The 24,388-nt window shown below is 35.6% G+C and overlaps 1 protein-coding gene across 1 annotated transcript; it reads left to right on the top strand.

Moving 5' to 3' along the window:
* The first annotated feature begins 1,254 nt into the window (after nucleotides 1-1,254).
* On the top strand, nucleotides 1,255-24,178 carry LOC109854991 (apolipophorins). Its single transcript, XM_020428704.1, has 26 exons — nucleotides 1,255-1,441; nucleotides 6,134-6,160; nucleotides 6,357-6,541; nucleotides 7,071-7,253; nucleotides 7,380-11,951; nucleotides 12,042-12,551; nucleotides 12,814-13,000; nucleotides 13,239-13,455; nucleotides 14,415-14,707; nucleotides 16,304-16,498; nucleotides 16,652-16,878; nucleotides 17,294-17,786; nucleotides 18,009-18,193; nucleotides 18,275-18,495; nucleotides 18,850-19,423; nucleotides 19,550-19,794; nucleotides 19,987-20,227; nucleotides 20,641-20,886; nucleotides 21,232-21,371; nucleotides 21,652-21,806; nucleotides 22,086-22,269; nucleotides 22,430-22,568; nucleotides 22,652-22,834; nucleotides 23,004-23,249; nucleotides 23,477-23,683; nucleotides 23,860-24,178. Exons 1-26 carry the CDS (start codon nucleotides 1,372-1,374, stop codon nucleotides 23,887-23,889), a joined length of 10,155 nt encoding a protein of 3,384 aa, XP_020284293.1. The 5' UTR covers nucleotides 1,255-1,371; the 3' UTR covers nucleotides 23,890-24,178.
* The last annotated feature ends 210 nt before the right edge of the window (nucleotides 24,179-24,388 follow it).

Raw genomic sequence — 24,388 nt, 5'->3', positions numbered from 1 at the left:
TGTTGTGAAAAACACACTTGCATGTGTGTACGCGATAACTACTTTGAACTTTCACATTTTCTACTATCATCATCCTAAGTTAATCCTAACTTTGCTCTTGAATGATTGGTTCACGCGATAGCAATGAATGCACTATATCACTGATGTATATATACATATGAGAAAGCATGCAATATCGAGTGATTCTTTGTATTATAAACGATTATGATCGAGAGAAAGCATTTAAAAACGAATTCTGTATTTTCCGCGACTACGTAAGTAATTAATCGACGATAAAAGTAGCAATAATTAATATCAAAATATTGAGATAATTTCGACACAAATATCAACTTTATATATGCGTTACCTTAATATTTAAATTGTTTTGACAAAAGATGTAAGATATCTTATAAAAATTTCAATTCGATAACGTTTAAAATTAGATATTTAACTTAATGTTTAAAATCAGATATAATTATAGCTTTATTATATCTTACTTATTGATTGAAGCAGTAATATGAGTAACATTAGAAGCTCGTGAATCATAGTATCTCCAATTACCGTGTCATATCACTTCAACATACAGTATGAGTGAAAACGAATAATAGTATCAGTACCTGATATGACGTATTGTTAAAATCACATACAATGCCTTGAATATTAAGTGTACGTGTAAGATCCACATGATCAGATACAACAAAGGAAAATTGTATATTTATTTTATATCAAATTTTTTTTCAGAGAACTACGCGTAAATTATGCAATTAATTACTCTTGTTACATGTAATAATATTGGTTTTAAAACTATTGTTGATATATTATGTGTTTCTCGAAAACTCGAAATCTCTATTTTTTAATCCCGGAGAACTTATGTATTTTATTTTTTCACAAGAAAAAACAAAATCAAGAGAAATTATTTTAATCTCTGATATATGATATATGATAATATGAGAGACAAATGTTAACAGAAAACGGATGAAAGCGGGTCGCAGCCTTTCCGCGATAAAGTGTATCCTTTTCAGGGGTGGTGACAGCGTCCGTTTTAGAAGCTTATTTACTACAGATACCGGCTACCGACGGAAAATTATATGATAACGCGATTCTTCTTTCTCACTTCTTGTGCGGGAGAAATCGCTTTATCTCTAGCATAACAGCCGATGACGAGCCTTGTTTCATGCGGACGAACATATGTACAAGCGGGATACGCACAACACGCATAGGAAAGATTTTTGTGCGTGGGTGGGGAGCGAGAGCATAAAAGCACGCGTAAAGAAAAGCGCGGACGCTTTTGTCGTGTTTGCCCGTGGCCCGCCGATCGTATACCACCACTGATTGTGCAAAAGAGTAGTAGTGATAAGTAGTTAGTTTTACCGCACTCGGGAAAAAGAAGCCATGGGGCTTACGAGAGCGGCCGTCTACGCCGGCTGTCTCCTTCTGTTCCTAGCAGCCGAAGCCTCGGGCAGTAAGTAAAGCAGAGAAAATGCATCTCGTCGCTCGGAGCTCGTTTCTTTCCGCGAAAGTATCTTTGGTACTTCCGGTTCTACCCTCTACAGAAACTGTATGACGTTACACGTGCACGTTCATTTATTCCGGTTTTTATACGTATGCAAGTGTAAAAGTTATTAGACTGAAGCAATGCTTCGTGTTTCCATAAACACGAAGTTCTCTTCAAAAACATACAATAATATTTGTACGACACGAAGCGTCGTACTCTTGAGTAGTACTCGAAACAATCTAGAAATATATTTTCTACAATCATCCTACGTTAAAACACTTATACTTCAACAATCAACTAGCTCTACAAGAAATAACATTATTTTAATTATACATATACATAGTTTTTTTAAAAAGTTATTAAAAGTAATGTAAAATTAGTAAAACTAAAGCTAAAAAACTTTTAGATTCAACTGACAAAAGATGCGAAATTGTTTTCGAAGTTATTCTTTGAAGTCGAAACAAGAATTATTGATATCGCAATGGACACATTTCGTATGTAAAAGTTGTAGCGTAAACTCTTATCTTTTATTTTTTTTCTTTACAAATACCAGTTGTATTTTCTGAACTAAAACTTAGTAGTTTTCTTTCTCATTCAATTTTACTTGAATTAATCTATGTATATTTATATAATACTTACATAAGTTTTATATATATTCAAAAACGCGCTATATATATATATATATATAATGGTATCTAGTTGCGTTTTAAATCAAATATAAAGATACACACCGCGTGTTCTTCTTGAGCACAGCTTTTGAGAAGACCGGATGACTTCGATGAGTCTTAATTTTTCTATCAAATTAAAGATTATTGCGCGAGTTGATAGAAAGGGTCAACGCGCTCAATGCGGTCAGGATTGAATATCATAAGGTTACTTGCGGTGTCAAGGATAGAAATTATCATCACGAATGAATGTCGAAATAGGTGATATTTTCGTAAGTGTTTAAATAGAATTTCGAGAGAAATGTGATTACAGAATATCCGCTATCACACACATTTATCCGCTCTCTTACCTCTTGAGACACAAAAATATTTAACTGTTTTGCAATGTCGTAATTCTGTTGCAATAAGAGAAAATTGACTGACAGCTAGCATTAGATGCATTTTAATCTGATTCGTAGTAGAGGGGAAATGTTAATTTTCTGAATGGCCGTTTGCTCTTTTTGCCGCTTTTGCCCCTGCTGCTGTTGCTACTATGATTCATTCATTAATATGCTTTTATTTGTTTTTCCTGTAGTTAATTTGTTATTTTCCATGCTGTATCTTAAGTTCTTCCGACTGTTCCTAGATTGTATTTCAGAAACATTCAGTAAATCAAAATTATAATTTTTTTTATATTATCTCTTATTTGTTTGTTTTTGTTTTTATAAATAAAGCGTATAGAAGTTCTCTTATCAGCAATTAAAACTTTGTGATATCTGTTTGTTAAACTAGAAGAAATGTGATGAGAGAAATTAGTTTCCGATTAAATTATATAAGAGAGAGTTAAAAGAGACGCGATAGCGGATACGCGAATTAGATTTTCATTAACAACTATATATAATAGAATTTCAAAAAAGTGTTTAAGTTAAAAAGCTTAAAATATTTTCTGTCCGATATAAACACGTTCGTATAAACATGTTTTATTAATAATCGATATTATGTTTATATTCTCGACAATATAAAAAATTTTGTTCAAAGCTGTTCTGCTTATAGGACTTTATTACGCATGTCTTTATATTTTCCTTCAATGTTTTTAAAAAATCGATAAGCAACTTGTACTTTTTACATTGAATATAAAATCATGAAAACATAAATAATTCATTTCAGTATTTTGTGCGAATAAATCATAATAAGAGAAAATAGAGTCAAAATTACGAGACACGATATTCAATATCGATAGAATCGATAAAGTACACGCTCTTGAGTATAAAATATGTAAATAAGAGAAATACGCGAAACTAAGTTTATGCGACAAACGCAAAGATATCTTGTATATTCTAGAAGTAACAAGTAGTAGTTCGTCCATAACTTATTGGTGCTCTCTTGGAACGAGGTCCGTATCATTGAAACGATTACAGGTCCCCCGTGTTTGACCGGACATTTGGTGAATTGATCCGACGTCCCTACATCCCAGTAAAATAGATCCGATCTGGTTGTTGCGCCGTAATAAACGTTCTTTCATCGCCGCGTTTTTAAAGTAAAGGGAACGTAAACCGACGACTTTTCTCTTGTCTATTGTGGCTCGTTTAAAATGGCATTAAACAGTGAATCCGATTGCAATCGTTGCTTTCTGTCGGCGATATGTTTTTTTTTCGAATTGCTTGGACTCGTCGACGAGAAACACAACCGCGCGAAACACAATAGAAACAATGCTGAGAGAGATGAACTTTTTCACATGAATCCCTTTTCTCTTTTTTTTTTAAGCGTATCTCTCCTTGCGTTGCGTCGCTCAACAGCTATTGACAGTGCATTAAATTCCGTGATAAATAATTACAATGGTCGGCTTGTATTCGAGAAATGAAGAGACGCGATTGTCGGGTTAAAAATACGAACAGAAAGAATACGGGATCATCGAGGAGAAAAATCGACGTTTAAACGCGACGTCAAATATAATGCGTGAAAGATATACACGCACACATAAAGAGCGTCTCTAAGCAGATGACACATGAAAGTGAATATGCACTTGATCGCTTACAGTAAATTAGCGTAATGCATACCTTTAAACAATACAATGAGAGCAAAGCACTTCTAATCGCGTCACGCACATTAGGGGACGATCATTGTGAAGAGTTAAAGGTTGCAATTGTTAAATTATAACAAAATTCCGAGACTTTCTAAATAAGTTTTCAAGTTTGAAATAAAAATGTAAATATATAAATATTGATTTGCATACTATTTACGAAATAACAAAAATTAACGACAATTAAAAAATAATTGGTATAATCATAAACTCCATCTCAACGAGTTACATTGTTAATAATGTATATTTTTTAAAAAATAAAAACGATATTTTGCATTTGATTTTAAAAGAAAAATATTATATTTTTTACTTTTTCTTGATTCGTTTATTATCCTCTTTTTCCCTATTGAAGAAACGCTTCTCTTTACTTTTGTCACATCTCATCTCTTTTCTTTATATTCTTTCTTTATTTCTTCGAATCGCTTTACTATTTCATCCTTCCTGTCTTTTTTATGTCGACGGCGTTTATATAAAGTGCAATCTATAATTATACGTGATTATGTACCACTTATAATAAATTGTAATAGTCTTGTTTACTTAACGCGTAAGCGATATGTTAGATTTGCAAAAAAGTTTAAAACAAACTCGATTGCGATCAATTTGTTTAGTAAGAACGTCTTAAGAAATACAATTTTAATGTAAAATTGTTAAAACAAGTAAGACTGTACACAGATATAAAGATAGATCTGTTTTCAGTTTGTGAACTTTAAACATCCGTTATTTCTTCATATTATTGATATTAGTAAGTGATATTTTTTCTCAAAAATAATAATAGACAACTAATATCACTAATAAGATGATTTTTCGATTGTACAATTCTTATTATTTAACATTTAATAACATTACATAATCACTATAGAAATAAAACGATATGCAATAATACTTATCTGCGGTCTTCTGTATGTTTTCGCTCAGTTTATACTATACAATTTTTATCACTAGTATTTTTTTCTTTAATATAAATGCGAGATAAATTTACGGTCAAAGATTAAAGCTCCTATAATAAATATCAAATATTAATCAAATATTTGGTAATAAGTTTACTGATTTCTTTAACATATACATATATTTAATTAAAATTAATTTAAAAATTATATAATTAATTTAAATAATAATAATTTTTTAGCTTTTAAATATTTTTTGTGCACACACACACTTATGTTTATACAAACTCTGTGATGTCAAACATACAAGAAAATATACTGTTAAATTACTAAAAATATACGATTGATTAACGAAGTCGCGTCTATTACGCGAAAGTCATCGGCTTTGTTCGAAGCAATTTAAATATCAGAAGGTGACACTATTGTGGCGTACTATTAAATTGGTATGCGGGTACTTGGCAAGCTGTATCGAATAAAAATGGAAGTTCCATGGTCCAGGGTTAAGAAAGTCACGATTAACGTGCGTTATCACAGAGCTCGACCTCGAGTTCACTCTCGATGCATAAATATATTTTTTTCCGAATTAATCTGCGTCAAAGCATAATAGATTATGACCGGTCGTTTCTGTTTTTGCCCATATTATCAATACAATTCGAAAGTTGCATTAATGTAAATTTTCATATAAAGCAAACTTTTTTAAGTAATAAAAAAATTGCCAATTTATATATATAATAAAATACTAAATTTATATCTCAAATACTCTTACTTCAATTTTATATTTTCTCGTTTTGTGATTTCATGTAGTATAAAATTCTACAATTTTACAATTTGCATAAGAGTATGTTAATATGTAAAATTAAAATTATTATTTTCTTTAATTTAATTATATTTATCGTTATTACGTGTATTTTTTAATGATTATAATAGAATAATAAATCTAAAACATGTCGTAATCTTTACAATTAAAAGTATTTAAAAATATATATATACATATATATATATATAGCTAAAATAACACATAAACGTCATAATGATTCTACTTTTGTTACAGATAAATGTATAGCTGGCTGCCATGGAAGTAAGTATATTTGTATTTAAATTTTTTATATATAAATATTAAGTTTATTATAATGATTAAAAATTTATATATATAGTCAAATTGAGAGAGAATATAAGCATATAATATTTTTTATGTCTAAGCAGAGAAAATTTTACTGTAAACTTAAGTGTTTAAGTTTAATTTTATAAGTATTTTCTCGTATGTTTCTTTCAAGTGAATGGAGGAAAAGCCTATCAAGAAGGACAGACATATGTATACGATTTGGAAGGAACGTCTGTAACATCAGTTCCTGATACTGCAGATGAAGCTACTCTCAAACTGAAGGGTACCGTAGAATTGTCAGTGAAGCCGGACTGCATTCGACAGATCCGATTAAAAGGCGTACAAATTAATGGAGCTGTACGTACGCTATATCTATCTTTTCTATATCGCGCATGGATTTTCCAAATCTATACTCTTAAAAAACTTTGTAAAAGATAAATAGTAGAAATGTGAACTATAGAGTAATATGCGACGAGAGAACTATAATTTCAATATTTTTCACAAACTTAAAATATAAAAAACTTTTTAATTTAAAAGTTCTTCTGTTCTAAATGGTGTTTCGTAAAATATAATATAAACTTATTATATATTATATATATTAATATAATATAAACTTATATATATTAATATAATATAAACTTTTGATTAATCTTTTTTCTCAATTAAAATTAACGTGCAGTGGTTTAAAACTCGTGTCGTCATAAAATGTACATATGTTGAAATGTACGTAAAACTTTCTGTTACACTTGTATAAAAACATTTTCTATATTTAATAATAAACAACTATTGTCTATTTAATTATAAATATTTGTTTTGCAATATCAAAAAGGTCAAAACTATAAATATATAATGCTTACATTTATTTAGCCGATACTTACTTTTTTAGCCAATATCATTGTCAGATGTTGAGAAGCATGCGCTGCAATTCAACTATCACGATGGTCATATCGATACGGAGGTGTGTGCCGAACCTGGCGATTCGCAGGAATCTCTTAATATTAAGAGAGCTGTTGCCTCCTTGTTCCAGTCAGCTGTCATTCAAGATTCTGGAACGACATCTCATCACGAGGTAGAAATTAAATTTTTCTAAGCTAGCTGGCCACTATATAAACTTGATCTTAAATTGAGAGTCATATTTATTAGCATAAAGATATGTATAACGCGCGTTATACATGCGTCGTTTGTCAATTTCCAGGTCGATGTGTTTGGTGGTTGCAAGACTGACTTTACATTCAAGAAGAACGGCGATTCGCTGATTGTCCATAAGGAGAGAAATCTGGCTCGTTGTTCTCATCGCGAAAACATCAGAGAAGGCCCGGTGTCCGCGATCTACGATCAAACATCTGACATTCAATCGGCTCCATTGGTATCGTCGCACCAAAAGATTGAGCAACGTTTCGACAATGGTGTACTGGCCAAAGCAGTCTCGGTCGAGACTTACAAACTGAATCCATGGAGCAACGGGGAGAACGGTGCTAAGACAATCGTGCAGACCATTTTGACGCTCAAGAACAAAAAAGGCGACAGTCCAAACGCTCCTGTTTCCCAGCCGAAATCCATCATCTTTGAAGCGCCGCATCCTGTCACCAAGTCGTCAGCTGATAGAATTGTTGCGGCTGTAAAGGCAGCAAGTGCCGAAGAGCACGACGGTGTGAAAGAAGACGCAGCGGAAAAATTTGCCGAACTCGTCAGAATTCTTCGTCTCAGCAGCAAAACCGACATACTCGCGGTCTATCAAAAAGTGAGAAGCAACGCTTTGGAAAAAAAAATTTTCCTTGACGGTCTGTTCCGTACCGGAAGTGGCGAGGCCGCGGAAGTAATCGTGGACTTGCTGAAGAATCGTGAGCTCAGCGGCGTGCAGGCTCTTTTGTTCTATGCCAGTCTGAGTTTCGTCAATCATGTGAACCTTCCCTCGGTAGTCGCTGTTACTTCTCTCCTCGATCAGCCGAACTTATCGCGTCTCGGCTATCTCGGAATCGGTCAGATAATCGGTAAGTTTTGCCAAGAACATCCCTGCGATAACGTAGCCGAGGTTAAGCAAGCCGTGCATAAAATTCGCGAGAAAGTTGGCAATGGAAAGGCAAAGACCAGAGACCAAGAAAACGTTATAGTCTCAGCTTTGAAGGCATTAGGCAACGCTCGCTATCTCGATGACGGCACGTTACAAAAACTGGCCGGCATTGCGGAAGACAAGAACGTGCGCAATCGCGTCAGAGTAGCTGCTATCGAAGCATTACCTACCCGCTGCTCTATGAAATGGAAAAACATTCTTCTGAAGATTTTGGATGATCAGAGCGAGGACAGCGAGATCAGAATCAAGAGTTATCTGTCTTTGGTTGCCTGTCCCTGCCCTCATGTTGCCAGCAATATCAAGAAAACATTGGACAAGGAAACAGTCAATCAAGTTGGATCTTTCATTCAGAGTCACTTACGTAACTTGCGAGCTTCTGCTGATCCAAATAAAGCTGAAGCGAAGAAGCAACTTGGCCTGATCAAACCACGAAAGTTTCCCGAAGATATCCGCAAATTCTCTTTCAACAACGAACTGTCGTACAATGTAGGTGGCCTCGGCGTTGGCTCTTCTACGGAGAGTAATGTTATCTATAGTCAGAATAGTTTCGTACCGCGATCTATGCATCTGAATCTAACTACCGAGATATTCGGAAGATCCTTCAATTTCTTAGAGCTCAACACGCGCGTAGAAAATCTCGATAGATTGATCGAACACTACTTCGGACCCAAAGGACTATTGAGTGAATTGGATGACGCGGATGACTTGGTCGACGAAGGAGTGAACAAGGTTATTGACATCTCAGAGTATGTCAGTAAAAAAACTAATAAACTACGTAGCAAGCGCGAAGTTAAGCCGGGAGAAATTGACAAATTTGCTAAAGGCGTGAAGCTGAGAAACACCGAGGTAGATCAGCAGCTCGACCTGGACCTATCAATCAAGTTCTTTGGTGTCGAACTGGCTTATCTAACTTACGACGGAAATCCCGAGCAATTAACACCAAAAAGTATGATTGACAAGATATACGAACACATTGAAAAAGGATTTGAAAAGATAAAGAAATTTGATTACAATTTGCAGAATCGCATACAGTTCCTCGATGCAGAGCTCATTTATCCGACAAATCTTGGTACGGCGCTGTCTGTCGGCGTGCTTGGAACCAGCGTGATTCACATAAAAACATACGGCAAGCTTGATATTCCGGCTATCTTAAAAGATCCGAAAAATACCGACATAAGCATCGGTTTGGAACCCAGTGCAGCCATTCGAGTAAGCGGCAACATGGTCGTTAAGGGATTCGATGTAGAGTCCGGGCTGAAAGTTGTCAGCACATTGCATCACGACACGGCAACCGATGTGTCAGTAAAATTCATGAACGGTAACGGTGTTCACATAACGGTCTCCGCACCGAAGAGGAAAGAGAAGATCATTAGTGTAAGCAGCGAGGTGCTGATGAGTTCCGGACCGAAAGGTGACACATATAAAGCTCCTAAGTTTAATAGCAAAGGCAGAGTATTCAAAGACTGCTTCGAGCAATTAAATGCAATATTGGGTATAACTGTTTGCGGTCACTTGGAGTTCCCTTACAACGGTATCGAATCGGTGCAGAAGAGAGCATTATTCCCCTTAAATGGACCAACAAAGTTCAGTATTAGGAATGATAACACAGACTTCTATAGCATTTATCTGAAAATCTTCCATGAAAAAACGGACAATTCTCGATCGCTCGAGATACTGTTGGATACGCCAAATAGCAAAACTAATAGACACGTGTCTTTAAGTGCCCAAATCGGTACCAAGCCTGACAAATTTGCTAAAATATCTCTCAATACACCCATCAAAAAAGCGTCCGCTGAGGCAGTACTCAAATCCAATCCTGAGGAAAATACGCTTACGATAACGGTACTGCACGACAACCAGGAATATTACGCGCGCGCTGGTCTCTTAGCTAATGGTCCCAAGTTCAAGCCAGTTTTGGAATACAAAATCCCGGAGCATATCGAAAAACTGGCAGATACGAAAAGCGGAGTGAAGACATCCCACGGTGGTGGCCAGCAATACAACATGCAAGGTGCTGTAGAAGTAGTCGATCAAGACGGCGGTAAGAAGTACGTGTTCGATAAGGTAGCTTTGGTTGGCAACGGCAACAAGATCGTTGGTTTAGATGGTTATGTTTTGCACACGAGCAACGCCGCCGACTTAGACATGAAGTTGAATTACGGAGAAGATTTCGTTGATCTGAAGTTAAATGCTAAAAAACTGGGTGACGAGCATTATTCGATCGGCGTTTCGGCGTTGCCATCGAGAGATCCCAACATGGGCTTTGAAGTCACGTATGAGGTCCGTAAGAATGAGCACGAATTCGAGAATAATCTGGTTTTTGTTCACGGTCCGGATTTGAAATCTACGATTAATCGATTTACTCTCAAACAATACCTTATCGCTAAACCTAATCAAAAAGGAGTAAACTTTATCTTAGGCGGACATAACAAGATCTCATATCCAACTTTAAAATTAAAGGCGGACTTAGAAGGTAAGATCACACCCAACTCCGTTAACAGCGATATCGAAATTACCTACGACAAATTCAAATTCGGCTCGGAGTTGAATGCCAAGCGACACACAGACAAGCAGGGCGATTACGAGCTTGAATTCGAGGTCGAACTCTTGCAGAATAAAATCAAAGTGGAATGCAAGCATCTTGTTGTCGATCCGCATAAGAGCAAATACAAATACAATTTAGAGTTGACTCCTGGTGGCAAGTATGAGGGTGAAGTCGCGATCACATGCAACCGCGATAAAAATATAGAATATGAAGTGGATAGTGACTTGAACTTGAACGGCAAAAAAGTTAAGGCTTTCGGCAACGTGATCATCGAACGTCCCCTAAAAAACGTTCAATCTCGAGCATACGTTAACGTTAATGACGTCAAGTACATCGACTTTCTGCTCAAAGCACAGCGACAAGGCGCGAATCCTTACGGCAGTTTAATGTTGAACGTAAAGAATTATTTAAATGTCGCGGGAGAAATCTTGAAGCAGAATGACAAGAGTAATGCTCATCTCGACATTGATTTGCCAAAGATCAATCGAAAAATCAAAGGAACTGGCGACTTGGTGGTAACCGGTTCGCAGCATAACGCTAACTTCGAGCTGCTTTATGATGCAGAGAAAGATCCAAGCAAGCGTATCAAAGTGTCTACCATAACCGACATCAAGAAAAACGCCATCGACTCGAAGAACGTCATTGAGGTGCTAAATCATAAGCTTGAACTGAACGGCAAAGGTTCATTAGAGGGCACATTAAAAGAGGGAAAACAAATCATAGAATGGGACATCACTCTACCAAATGGCCGTTATTTAGTTTACAAGCACCAACACTCCTCGGTCAAAAATAAGAACAACAAATATGATACCAAGTTCGTTGCTGAGGTAGTAGATCACGAAACTAAAAACGGTCCACAAGAAAAAGGCACGGTCGCCATAGAATATGTAAACTTTGATCCAAAGTCGTTCACGTTCGATCTTGACAACACTGAATATACGGCTGTTTTATCTAGCGGAAAAGTCATCAATTATAATCATAAAATCAAATATCTCCGCGACACTGACGGTCATAAGAAATTAATTGACGTTGACATGAACTTATCAGGATTGACTCGACCTTTCAGTCTGCAATACAAAGTCGACGAACTCGATAATAAGCATATATCTAGCCAACTTGCTTCTTCCTTGGGCGAGAACCTTCAAGTAAAGGTATGTGGAATAGATACTTTCATTTTTTGAGAATTTAAATGTGTTGAATTTCTATCAGATGAATGCGTAAGTCTACGTTATTGTTCACAGAGTTTCGCAAATTACGTTCCTGGGAACGAAGTCGACAAGCCTTGCAAGGTGAGCGGCAACGTAGAGTTGTTATTGCCATCCGAAAAGCTGCGTAACGTCAAATTTGACTTCAAAAACAGTCTGTTAGACCAGGACGCGGAAGACGGTCTTTTCGATTTTCAAGGTTCAACAACGCTCACCTACAACGATGATAGAACAATTAAGGTTGAAGGTAGCTTAAAAGGCTCCGGAGATCCCGATAGCGGCAAGCCTTTCGACAGCGATGCAAAGCTTGCTTTGACAATCCTCCAGATCCCGACCATCAAATTCAGTACCAACGTCAAATATGATCCTCGAGACAACAAGATGAAAGTTGTACGTAATACGGCTGTAAGTTACGGTGACAAAGAGGTGACTCTTACCATCGACCCGCTCACGTTTGATTACGATATGACGCATATTGACCTAAAGGCCAAAATTACCACTCCGTACGAGAAGCTGCGTAATATCGACTTAGAGTTCAAGCATGAGGTAACGCTTTTTCTTATACAACCGATATAATTTATTATTCAACCGCGTAAATTTCATCTTTTGCATCTGACCGATCTTTGTCAAATATCGGCTAACCAAATTCGATGAAAATCCCGATTACTTTTATTGCTCTTTTCATCACTTATTTGTTTTTTAATATTTTACTTATGTTTCAAAAACGAAATAATGCTTATATACCCGACCGAGTGTTCGTAGAATATAGCATTATGTATTATCGGAGATTTTCTTTTTATTTTTAAAGAAAAGTATCGACGGAAGCTCAAGAAAATTCGACGGGACTGCCACAGTGGACGGTGTAAAATACACAGCCATGAGTGAAATCCAGCAGAGTAACATCTCTCCGAAGATTCACATACTTATAAATTGCCCGAATGGAAAGACCGAATTGCTCTGGAAAATCGAGAAAACCGGTGATAAAGAATATGTTGGTAAGTTGAATCAATTTGAATAAAACATCTTTAATTATTGATCATTTTCTACGCTCAAAACTATGTTTTTATATTTACCTTCTTTGCAATTTTTCTTTTCTTTTTATTTAAGCGAACGTTGTATGTATTTTCGTTTGAAAAAGAATGAACTTCAAATTATTTTACTCTTTCACTTTTTTGTTTGCAATTGAATTTTTTGGGGTAATGAGCAATTTTTTGACAAATTAATTAATTTTAGGTGAGTGGAAAGTTGAGACACCGTACAGCTTCGCCAATGCCGATGCACACATCAATCTGGAGAGCATCGACAATTTCGTAATCATCGTGAATTTGGACAGCGACAAGCTGAAGCATCGTAAGATTCAGGCCGAAATCGCAAACAAACCTACCGCCAAGACGGGCAAGCGAATAATCATCAATGTCACCAGCGACGGCAAGAACATTGTGACCGGAAGGTACGTTGTAAAAAATGATAAAACGAAATTATCCTCACACAACAATTTGAAACGAGATATTCGTACACACGCTATTTTAACTTTAATGGACGTAATGGATGATAGCTACATTAGCTACTAAGAGGAAAAACAATTTACGAGCGCGAGGAAAATAAAGCTCGCAGTCGGAGAATAGAAAGTTTACGATTCTTTGATATCTCCCGGTTTCCATTAACGACCTCGTACATTCCGCCGCTTCTGTTAAGGTCGGTATTCGCATCGTTGTAATTCTATAGACGATGTTTTTTGACGAATGCGATATGGATATATACTTCTTGCGTATCCATAAAAGAAGTAAAAGATCGATCGCCTACACGATAACAAAACAAAGAATGAAGATGTCTTTTCGTAATTAGCGAAAGGACACGAAGTCGTTTTCAAGCGAGATCGAAGATATGTTTGTGAAAATTCTTTCTCTATCCGTTTCACCTCGTTGTATAATTTCATCATTGATTTGCTCGATAAAATTAATTCAAGCGGTTTCCGAGAATACATTTCAACTGTCAGTTCTTTTTATTCGTCTCATCGAGATTGTCCTGACCGATTGCAAAAAGTAACATACAGAAAGAGATTAAAACTCGTTCCGTACGAATGTATGTATGGCATTTTTGTCGGAAATGTAGAATATCATCGATCTAAAGTCTTCATAAAAATTTGCTACCATCTGATAAAAATGGCATTTGAATATCAACGATTAAAAGATGCAATTCTTGATTACAATACTTTTAATTTAAAGTGATTTCTTTCAATTATAGCAAGTGGATTAATTGAAAAAAGAATAGATACCAAAAAAATTGCAAATTCCTAAAGGTAATGTGTAAAAACAGCTACCACAACAAAATAACAAAAACATAATATGACATATAACAGACAAAAGAGGAAAAAGCTCATTTGAAGTAAAGATTGCATTCTTTTTGCAGTACAAACTATAAGAGACGCGAAGAGGATGGCAAAATCACGGTCGAAGGAAACGGCAATCTGAAGATCGGTGAGAATACAAGAAGCTCCTCTTTCAAGTATACTCGCCAGCAATTGAGTCACGACAAGGACGGCGAAGTCGGCGTCATAATCGTCGTGAACGCTAAGTTCGATCCGGCGGCTATCGTGGGCGAGATGAAACTCTCGAACAAGGAGATTCTCTTTTCCAACAGCTACTGCGAGCAGAGCAAGGACTGCGCTCACGTCAAGTTCCAATCGAGTTCCGATACCGATAGTGAGTCAAATTTCACGATAAATAGCTCTCAGCTGTATTTCTCTCGAAGAGAATTGTAACCGTCGCAACGGAAATAGCTTGTGTGTACGATCGGTTTTACAGCTCTTATCAAATAATGTCGACACGCTCTGGGGACGTCTTTTGCGGCAGCTCTGAAATATCTCAACCTTTCAACCTTTTATACAGTTTTACATTTTGTCTTTTGTTGTTTTTATGTTTTATTTTCCTGAAATCATAATTTAAAGTTAAACGACAATCTTTATTTAAATTTTACCATATAAACGTGCATATGTTTTGATCATGATTTAGATTGTCTCTAATATCAGTCAGAAACAATCATTCAAGCTAGCTACAAAATCAGCATCCTTGTGTGTTTGATCTAATACAATTGATAAAATATCAATTTTTGTCCGTATACGCGAATCCACTCTTATTGAATAATATACATTCCTTCTCAGCCTAACTTGCCACCATGATACGTCGCCTATTGTATTGTTCCCTGCGTTTATCTACCGCGTATGTATTTCGTATAAATACGCAATACGACGTAACCGCCACGTATGCACGAAGCACATCAGATTTTGCAAAGGGATGAGGTCTTCCTTTTTAGCTCGCTTCGTGGGCCTAACTAGATCTCGGTCGATAGTATTCTATTCTCGCGTGATCTGCGCCTAATTCGTTGCCTCGCCTTAGTTATTAATAGAGCCTTAGAACTGCATCCCTGCGTCGCGTGGGTCTTGCCGTAGGTTCGTAACGGCATACCGTCGCATAAAACTCGCGGCTGCACTACTTTCTTTTCTTTGTTCTCTCTCTTTCTCTTTTTTAGCCATCGATGAGAAAAAGATCACTGCCAAGATCGCAAAGATCGCGATGCAGAAAGACAGGCGTGACCGCCACTGACAACGAGTGAGATTGTAGGAGGGTATGTGCAAGGCGATACAAGAAAAAAATAAGTTGCGCTGGTGCGGAATGACGTCACGCGCCGCAAGGGCGTGCTCCGCTGACGTACGCGCGTCTTAATCCTTTCTAGCCTTCTCACGATGACGTATAGCGCGATAAAGTTTACTTCACTCTTTTTTTTTCTTTTCTTCAGAATCAATTTGACAGCCGAAGCCTATTGAGCCTTGAGAATTAACGGAAATAAAATTTTTGCGATTAAGGTCAAGCGGATATGCTTGAAACGCCCGCATATAAATGAGACAGAATAACGAGTTTCCGATTGTACCGTTAATAGTTAAGATCACTCTATGATTTTTCGTTAACCGTCGTGTATTCATTCCGTTTTTTCCACTATTGCACAACAATTTTGATCTCTCTTTTGATTCATAATGATCTAAGTAAAAACTTGATAATGATTTTTATAATCTGCAGCATTTGTAAAACAAATAGTTTTACAAATTAATAGTTTTACTACTGCTCATTATGTTTTCACGATATACTTTGAATAAAATTTGTATATTATTAGATCATTAAGTATAAAACTTGACAGATATATACACACACACTATGATAAAATTGTTATTAAAAAAATTTTTCTTATCTTTTTTTCCTTATTTGTTTTGAACGGATTTTGTATAACTTACTTTTCTGTTACAGAGAAAACTTATCTGAATCATCAAACAATAGTAGAAGTAGACTTAAAGAAATTCTATGTACCAGCTGAATTCGGATTGAAGACAAGCACCGAAATGAGAAACTCTAAATTTGATCATTCTGCCAACTTATATCTTCATTCGTCGAAGGACAAATCACAATATGCTTACCAGATTTACGCTCATCCTAAGGAAAGCGGTAGGAAAGCTTTGTTAATAAATTTAATTAATGCCAATAATATTGTCATATTCTCTTGTGGGTGTACTCTAATTAAAAAAAAAAAAAAACTTTCTAATATTTTTTATGAGAAAAAAACAAAAAGTTAAAAATTTTATATTTTTCTTTTTGTAGGTGCTATTTTGACTCTGCCCAACCGTGAACTCGCAGTTATCAGCACATTTGATTTACCGAAGACAAAGCAAACTGGAGCATTCAAGCTCGATGTTTCCCTTTATTTAGACAGGAAGAACAAACCGTCCGACAAGAGTGGTCTAGTTGCCAATGGTGACATTAATATTGAAAAAGAAAGCGGATCTATCAACGGAGAAGTCAAATTCATATATCCATCTCAATCAAAGGTATTTTGCAAAGCTGCATTTTTATTTTTAAATTTATACACAAGGTGAAAGGACATCGTGTACGCGTAGGAAGGACATCAAACTAAGTTCGAGCAAAATGAAATTCAGCTAAAGCAGCATCTCAATTTTGCTTGCAATTTCTGCGCAAATAAGCTTGAAGTTTTGAAATAAAACTAGAGAATAAAATGCCTCGACGAAGCCTGTAGCTTACCTTCAATTTTCTCACAATATAAAGAACAACGAGAGTTCGACCGAGAGCTGTTTGCTGTAAGAAAAGCAACGCATCCTCTGTCAATTTACTGCCGTGTGTTCAGTTCATATTTCATTTTTAGCGTTCGAAATGTTTTGTTAACTGTCAAATTATCAATTGATGGTTCGCGTCATAATTAATAACATAAATATACTTCTTATACAGGATATGGCAGTGAAAGGCAGACTTCATTACGGTGGCGAGCACTTGCTGGACGCGAACGTCGACATCGACGTGTTCGCGAAGAAGACACAGAAGATTAGCATGCTGGCGAAAATACATCAACTAGATATCAAAAAAGGTAGAAACTTGACCAGCGTGATCGAAATAAACAGCCGTGGACAACAACTCAAAGTCGATCTGAAATCACACGTGGCCATTTCGGAATATACAGTCGGTTTCGGCAGTTTCCTGTCCTATACAGACGTGAATCAGAAGTTAAAAAGTGTAGGCGCCTTATTCTCTTTAGATACCAAAAAATTGCTTCTTCTTGCAACCGGTCCGAATAAGGATCTCCTCCGAGTAGATGCACAATTGCAATTGGAGAAAAATCTGCAAAAAGTTGATGCTGAAGTCTCGGTTGTTAACAACAAACCCATTAAAATTAATTTCGAAGCTCAGGATATGAATAGTTTCAAGTTCGCAAAATACCAGCAAGGTAAGATTTAATCTTGAATTTATTAAGTATATTTAATAGTTTATTTTAAATTGAGTCTGTTGAAAATATTTAAAATGTTTAAAAAAATTACAAAGAATTATTTTACAACATTTTATTAAGACATAATTTTTTAACTACAAAAAAGTATAAAAATTGTGAAACATTGATTTGTTATATTTTAAGCGTTTTTCTTTATATTATTAACGCGCGTAACATTCTCAGATGATCCCGATTCGAAAATCACCGCTAACGGACGCATTCTGCTCGGACAATTAGCTGATATTCACGCAGACGCTTACAAAAATAAAGCAAAGAAAAATCTATTCCACGCTTCAATCCATCTTGATGACGAGAAGTTCCTGAAACCTAACTTCGGTTACAACAAGGACAATATTATCTACGCGATCGTGAGTATACACTATAGTCGAGTGCGATATACGATGTTTATATAGCGTTGCTTTATTAACTTTATTTACGGCATAACTTAGGAACGTCATCGCAAATTAGCTGTCGAACTGTTGAAGCAAATGAAAGAAGTTTCTGGAGAAATAGCTAACGAGATAGATAAAGAACTGAAAGATCTCTTAGATCATTTAAAGAAAGCACAACCGAATATCAAGCCGCTTTTGGACTATTACGAGGGAGAATTGAACAAATTAAAGGACGAACTCCACGCTGATCAAACTATCAAGGACATTCAAGCTACTTTGTAAGAATTTAACCATTTTTATTGTTTGATATTATATTATAAATTAATTATATAACTATTATGCAAATTTACAAAAGAGACAATAACATTTGATATATATACATATAATAAAATTTGACGTCAAAGTTTTGCGCGTGAATAATAATTAATATAATAATTAACATTTATTACATTACTCGATATGCCGCTTTAATAAATTAATAGATTAATAAGTTAATTAATAAACATTTATTAATAAGTTAAAGTAGTAATATCTAAGCTCTCTCTCTTTCTCTCTCTAAATTGATTACAACTGTAGATAGATTTTCTCTTTTAGTTATCGTGCGCGATATCGATAGTATTTGTTTCTTTCAGAAACAAGCACTTCGGAACTATCATCAAAGCCGTGTCGGAGACTCTGAAGAAAATAAACGCACGACTAACTGAATTGCAGAAAGAATACGCCGAGATAGTTTCTCAGATTCAACATGCGTGGGAAAATGTTTACCCACAACTGAAAGAATCCTACGAAAAACTAGTTCAAGCGGGTATTAACATTCTCGACACTATCGTTAATGTTGCCGTAGCTTACGTCCACGCGCTGCTTGATCTAATTAACGAACATCAGAAAGAGTTGAAGGAAATAGCAATCATGGCTTCCGAGATTGTGCAGGACATCGCTAAGATCCTGGTCAATAATATCGCGCAAATCAGGAAAGACATTGAGGAGTTCGTCATTCAGCTAAAAAATCAACTGAAAGCGTTGCCGATCTACGAGTACGCGAAGGAACATTATAAAGAAATCATAAATTTGCAAATCCCGGAAGGTATGCTAGCCTCCTTTGAAGAACTCAGCAAGATTGTAGAGAGCACGCTGCCGACTGAAGAACTGAAACGGCTGTACAATGCTATACACGACTACATCATAAAACACGTAAAACATGAGAAAGTAGGTTTTCCGTCGTAATTACATCATTTTTAATCAATCGCCATTCACTTGATGATTGAGTATCTTTCAAACAAATCAAATAACTTGAAAGTTTTTATCAAAATGACAAAATGTGCTCTCACGCAGGTCGACAACGCGAGCGAGTTGAAGAAGATTTACGAGTGCGCGACTGATGCTCTTGCGTCTTTCATCAAATCTCTAGAAGCCAGCGGCACTCTGGACGAACTTATAGATGAGTTGTTCGATGCTGATCTTCCAGAGTTCGAGGCGTTGACAACACTCCCAACAATCACTTCGGTGAAAATATCTCTTATCAACCTGATTCGTAATAATGAACTTCCGTCACTTCTGGATCTCTATTACACATACAGGTATTCTTATCTTTCTGTTTTTATTTTATCGCGTTTTGTTACGTGTAACACAGATTTTTTGTATTACATTTTAATTTAAATTAAAATTTGTGTAAAATTATTGAATTATTAAATATATTAAAGTCAAAGTAGGAATAAGAAAAAATTGCACAACTATTGTACAAATATCAAAACGCTTTCTATTTTAAACAGGCCTAATTTTGATCCTCTCGACATCATACCTCCCTTCAGCAAAATCGGCTTTGTCGTCGATGGAGGACATATCTTCACGTTCGACGGGAAGCACTTCGGCATACCCGGCGACTGTACCTATGTCTTGGCTCAAGACGTGCAGGATGGCAATTTCTCCGTTCTCGCCAACTTCAACAAAGGCAAGCTCGTCGATATAACCGTGACAGAGCCTAAAGAGAGCATCACGCTGAAGAGCACAGGCGTAAGTTCATTTCTCTTATCTCTTAACCAGTTTTCCTTAACGCGGACAAGTTGCGTCGTTGAGTGTGTGACGTGAATCGAGAAAGGATCGTAACGGGAATGAAGAAGACAGAGAGAAACCGCGGATTGAGCTCATACAGTATTCTGAATACGAGTCTTATAATGCAATTCAATGTATTGAACTGTAACTTTGTTAATTTATCAAGGGTCTCCAAACTTTGTTGACAAGTCAAACTCTATTATTCCCGTGTCGCTTCTCTTATAAACGGATCCCGAGCGAGAGAAGAATAAAAATTATCATCGCAAGCACAAATTTTTTTATCTCATTTTCGTTATTCGGTTTTCCGTTTTTTTTTTGTCCGTTGATGCTTAGCTTCCTTTTTGCAACTATATATTTGTTTGCCTTCTTTCCAGATTTTAGTGAATAATAAACCAACCGAGTTCCCAGCCAGCACAAACAATCTGCACGCCACTGTGTCGCCTCCGCTTGCGCAAATCGAATCGGACTACGGTGTGTTGGTTAGATGCGGTCTCAACAATCTCAAACAATCACCGATTTGCGTGGTATACGTGTCCGGCTTTTATCATGGAAAATTACGGGGTTTGCTCGGTGACGGCAATAATGAGCAATACGACGATTATACGTTGCCATCCGGAAAGGTGGGTGAGGTTGTTTTACTGTTCAAAATAAGCAACTTCTCTTTCGCGCAGAGGTACTATTTGAAAAATTAATTCTATTCAGTCAGATATGTAGTATATACAGTTCTTAATATTCTTTGTGATTTGCGTTTTAGAAATAAAACTAAGATATAAAGTTTTCAATTTGCTAACAAAACACTAAATTCTGTTCTTACAATGTACGTACGCTGGGAATGAAAAATATTTCACTTTTAGAAATAACATATGAGTTACGCGGAATATTTTTGCAATGAGATCTCACACGATACGATTTGATAATGTGTTTGTGTTGATCTCTAATGTCTGTCTTTTTTACAATTGAAACAGATTACCGAGAGTGAGACTGAATTTGCCAACGGATACAAACTGAAACCCGATTGCCCGACAGTGAACGCGATCGATCACAAGAAACAGCAACGTAATCCAGCCTGTACTGAGTTATTCTCTGGCGAGAAGTCTCCACTGAAGTAAATACAGTTATTATTAATATATAATCCAAATGTTTCTCTCTCAGATATAATTTAAGATTTAACGCTACCGGAATAATAGGTACTTACAAACTACTTACTTACAAACAAACGCGGTGTGTTTTACAAAAAATGAGACACACACGCTATATTATCTATATGTATCAGTAAAATTATATAGATATTTTTAAATTTTTATAAATACACAGAAAATAACACAATCGTCGTATCTCTCACTTTGCCTTAAAGCTAAAAATAAAAATTCTGCGTGATATTTTAGAAACTGCTTCAACTACGTTAATCCAGCTCATTACCGGGATGCTTGCGATGCTGCTGCCAGTGAAAATCCGGAAGCCACCTGTTTGTTCGCCATTACTTACCGCTCCGCCTGCCATTATAAGAGTGTTACGGGAATAAGCATTCCACCGGCTTGCAGTAAGTTTAATTGTTGACTTTTACTACTTTACAAAGTATCCGCTCTGCATGAAATCAGTTACCGTTAAAACGCAAGAGAAAAGCAGCTATTACAATAAAATTTATTCAATTTTCTTCAATAACAATGTTAATAAAAATAATAGAAAAACACTTGCTAATATTATAGAATCAGAAAAATTTATATAAAACATTTAGTACATCTAACACACACACATATAAGTACAAAATTCCAATGCTTATTTTGATAGAAAGATTTGATAATGTCATTATATATTTCAGCGAGTTGCAAGGTCGGTGAGAACTCGATTGCTGTTGATGATACTTTTAGTGTTAAAACCCCGAAGAATCAAGCGGACATTCTACTGGTGGTCGAAGAATCTAAGCAAAACGAGAAAGTATTTAAAGACTTAATTCCGACACTGATAACTGACCTGAGAGAGGAATTTAAACAACAAGACATCACGTATGTAAACCACATACTTACCACATCTTATAATCAGAAAAATACTTCTAAAAGAGTATCTCTTGTAAATTGTGTTACACACAGACGTATATTGCAATCAATATCATACTTTATGATATTTTTATGTATCGTATTTCTGACGCGCGTCTCACTTTAACAGGGATGTTCACATCAGCTTACTTGGCTTCGGTGATCACTTGGATAAGCCACAATACTACACTAATAATGGTCATCTTAACATTGTCGGAGACGTAAAGAATATTAAATTTGAGGAACAAGAACCAAGTGTTACTCTCGAAGTAATGTATTGTTTAGCACATGATAAACTGGCTTAATGCTTAATTGTTTTTATCACATAAACTAACTGCTTATGTGATTATAGGAAGCTAAAACTACCGAGAAGAAAGTGGATTATCTCGTGCAAAGACTGAAATTGGAATTAGGTATTTTGTCACTAACAGGAAGCTACGAGGAAGCCGTAAAGTATCCATACAGACCTGGTGCAGTCAAAGCTGTTGTTTCAATCTTGTCCACTCCGTGCGAGAAAAGTCCACTTCCTCTATCGGTGAGAGCTTTTCTCCTCTATTAAAACTTATGCCTAAAATATTCTTAAATTATATTTTGCATGTTATCGGTTTGCAATTTTTCATTAATCGTTGCTGAAGTTAATGATGTAGTTAAGCACACAATAATTCCTCAATTACGACAAAAACGAATGGCTCTAATATTTTCAGTTGCAACAGTTGAGGCTTCTACTTGGACAAAAAATATACCGAGATTTAGGTTTGACCTATTACGTTGTATACCAACCCGGCGACATTCAAGCTTCCGGTAAAGTTCAAAAAAACATTGTTGGGTACGACAGCGACAGCGTATACGTATTAGCCGACAGCAAGAAAAAACCACTGAACAGAAACGCTGAGCTTAGAAGCAACTTAGTTCTTCCTAATTCCGATGTTTGTGCTGAATTTGCTATAGCGGTAAGACCATTATAAAGACAATTTTATTTAGATAAAATATTGAAACAAACATTCCCTGATGTAATGTTTTAGCATAAAATACAAAATATCAATAATAATAATCTAATTATATTGTTAGTCCTGTTTTACAAATTATTAATATAACTTTTTATGTTATTATTCTAAATACGTAATAAAAGGTGACACGAACATTTTGTTGTTATTATGCGATATAACGTTGTTTGCAGAATGGAGGTGCAGCGTTCGTTTCTAGCAACTTGCTGGATGCTAAGCCGAATCAGAAGAGACAATTCGCGCAAGTTACTGCTAGAAGAATTGTCGAAGGTCTTACAAGCGTTGAAATCGAACAGGATTGCACGTGCACGCTAGAACACGGCGTTATTGCACGCTCTCATTGCAAGATTGTTGGACAAAGAGAGAAGGAACCACTTGCGGTGAGTTTCATTATTTCAACTATAATAAGATATTAATAAAATATATGTTGGAATTTATAAAATATGCCATTTAATATTGTGTTGATATTTATTTTTTTTTAAAACACATTGTTTTGTAACAACATCTTAATTATATAAAAATAATTTGACATAATAATTTGTTTATTATATTGCAGAGAAGCACGAAGGGAGGAGTAAAGGGCTGAATAAAATCACAGTACTGCGCAACATTATTACTGCTAATTAATTTTAGATAAAACGTATTTGTTATTTTGTTACAATAGATACATAAAAGATATTAAAATAAAAGATACTTGATAGTCGTAAGTAATATATCCGAAATTGCGTTATCTACAGTGTACGACTAACTTTTCGCAGCAAAAAGAATGCAAATAAGACTCAATTTATATACCATGACAATATTCTTTCGTTTTTCAGGCTAAACATAAACATATACATATGTAAATTAATGCAAATAAATTGGTATACTATTTATCAATGTTTTATAATTACCACCGGTTATTTTTTAAAAAACTAAACAGAACATATAAATTATGGTCTGTTTTTTTTTTTTGCGTCGACAGTTTTCTGTTTGTACCGTTAAAGAAATTTGTATTTATAATATGTTTTCTATTTTGCGCGTAGCATTCCGAAAAAAACTTGTAGTTATCTATCAAGAAAGTTATATTTTTATGTTATTATCTG

This window comes from Pseudomyrmex gracilis, unplaced genomic scaffold (genome assembly GCF_002006095.1).
Source record: "Pseudomyrmex gracilis isolate BER0280 unplaced genomic scaffold, ASM200609v1 scaffold_77, whole genome shotgun sequence".
NCBI lineage: Eukaryota > Metazoa > Arthropoda > Insecta > Hymenoptera > Formicidae > Pseudomyrmex > Pseudomyrmex gracilis.
Note: the sequence above shows the minus strand (reverse complement) of the source record. Positions and strands in the feature narration are given on the sequence as shown.

What these genes read in the sequence shown, in the direction of transcription:
- LOC109854991 (XM_020428704.1), top strand. Translation starts at nt 1,372, where the DNA reads ATGGGGCTTACGAGAGCGGCCGTCTACGCCGGCTGTCTCCTTCTGTTC. An exon ending in AGCAGCCGAAGCCTCGGGCA is followed by an intron (nt 1,442 to 6,133) that starts GTAAGTAAAGCA and finishes CTTTTGTTACAG; the next exon opens with ATAAATGTATAGCTGGCTGC. An exon ending in GAACGACATCTCATCACGAG is followed by an intron (nt 7,254 to 7,379) that starts GTAGAAATTAAA and finishes GTCAATTTCCAG; the next exon opens with GTCGATGTGTTTGGTGGTTG.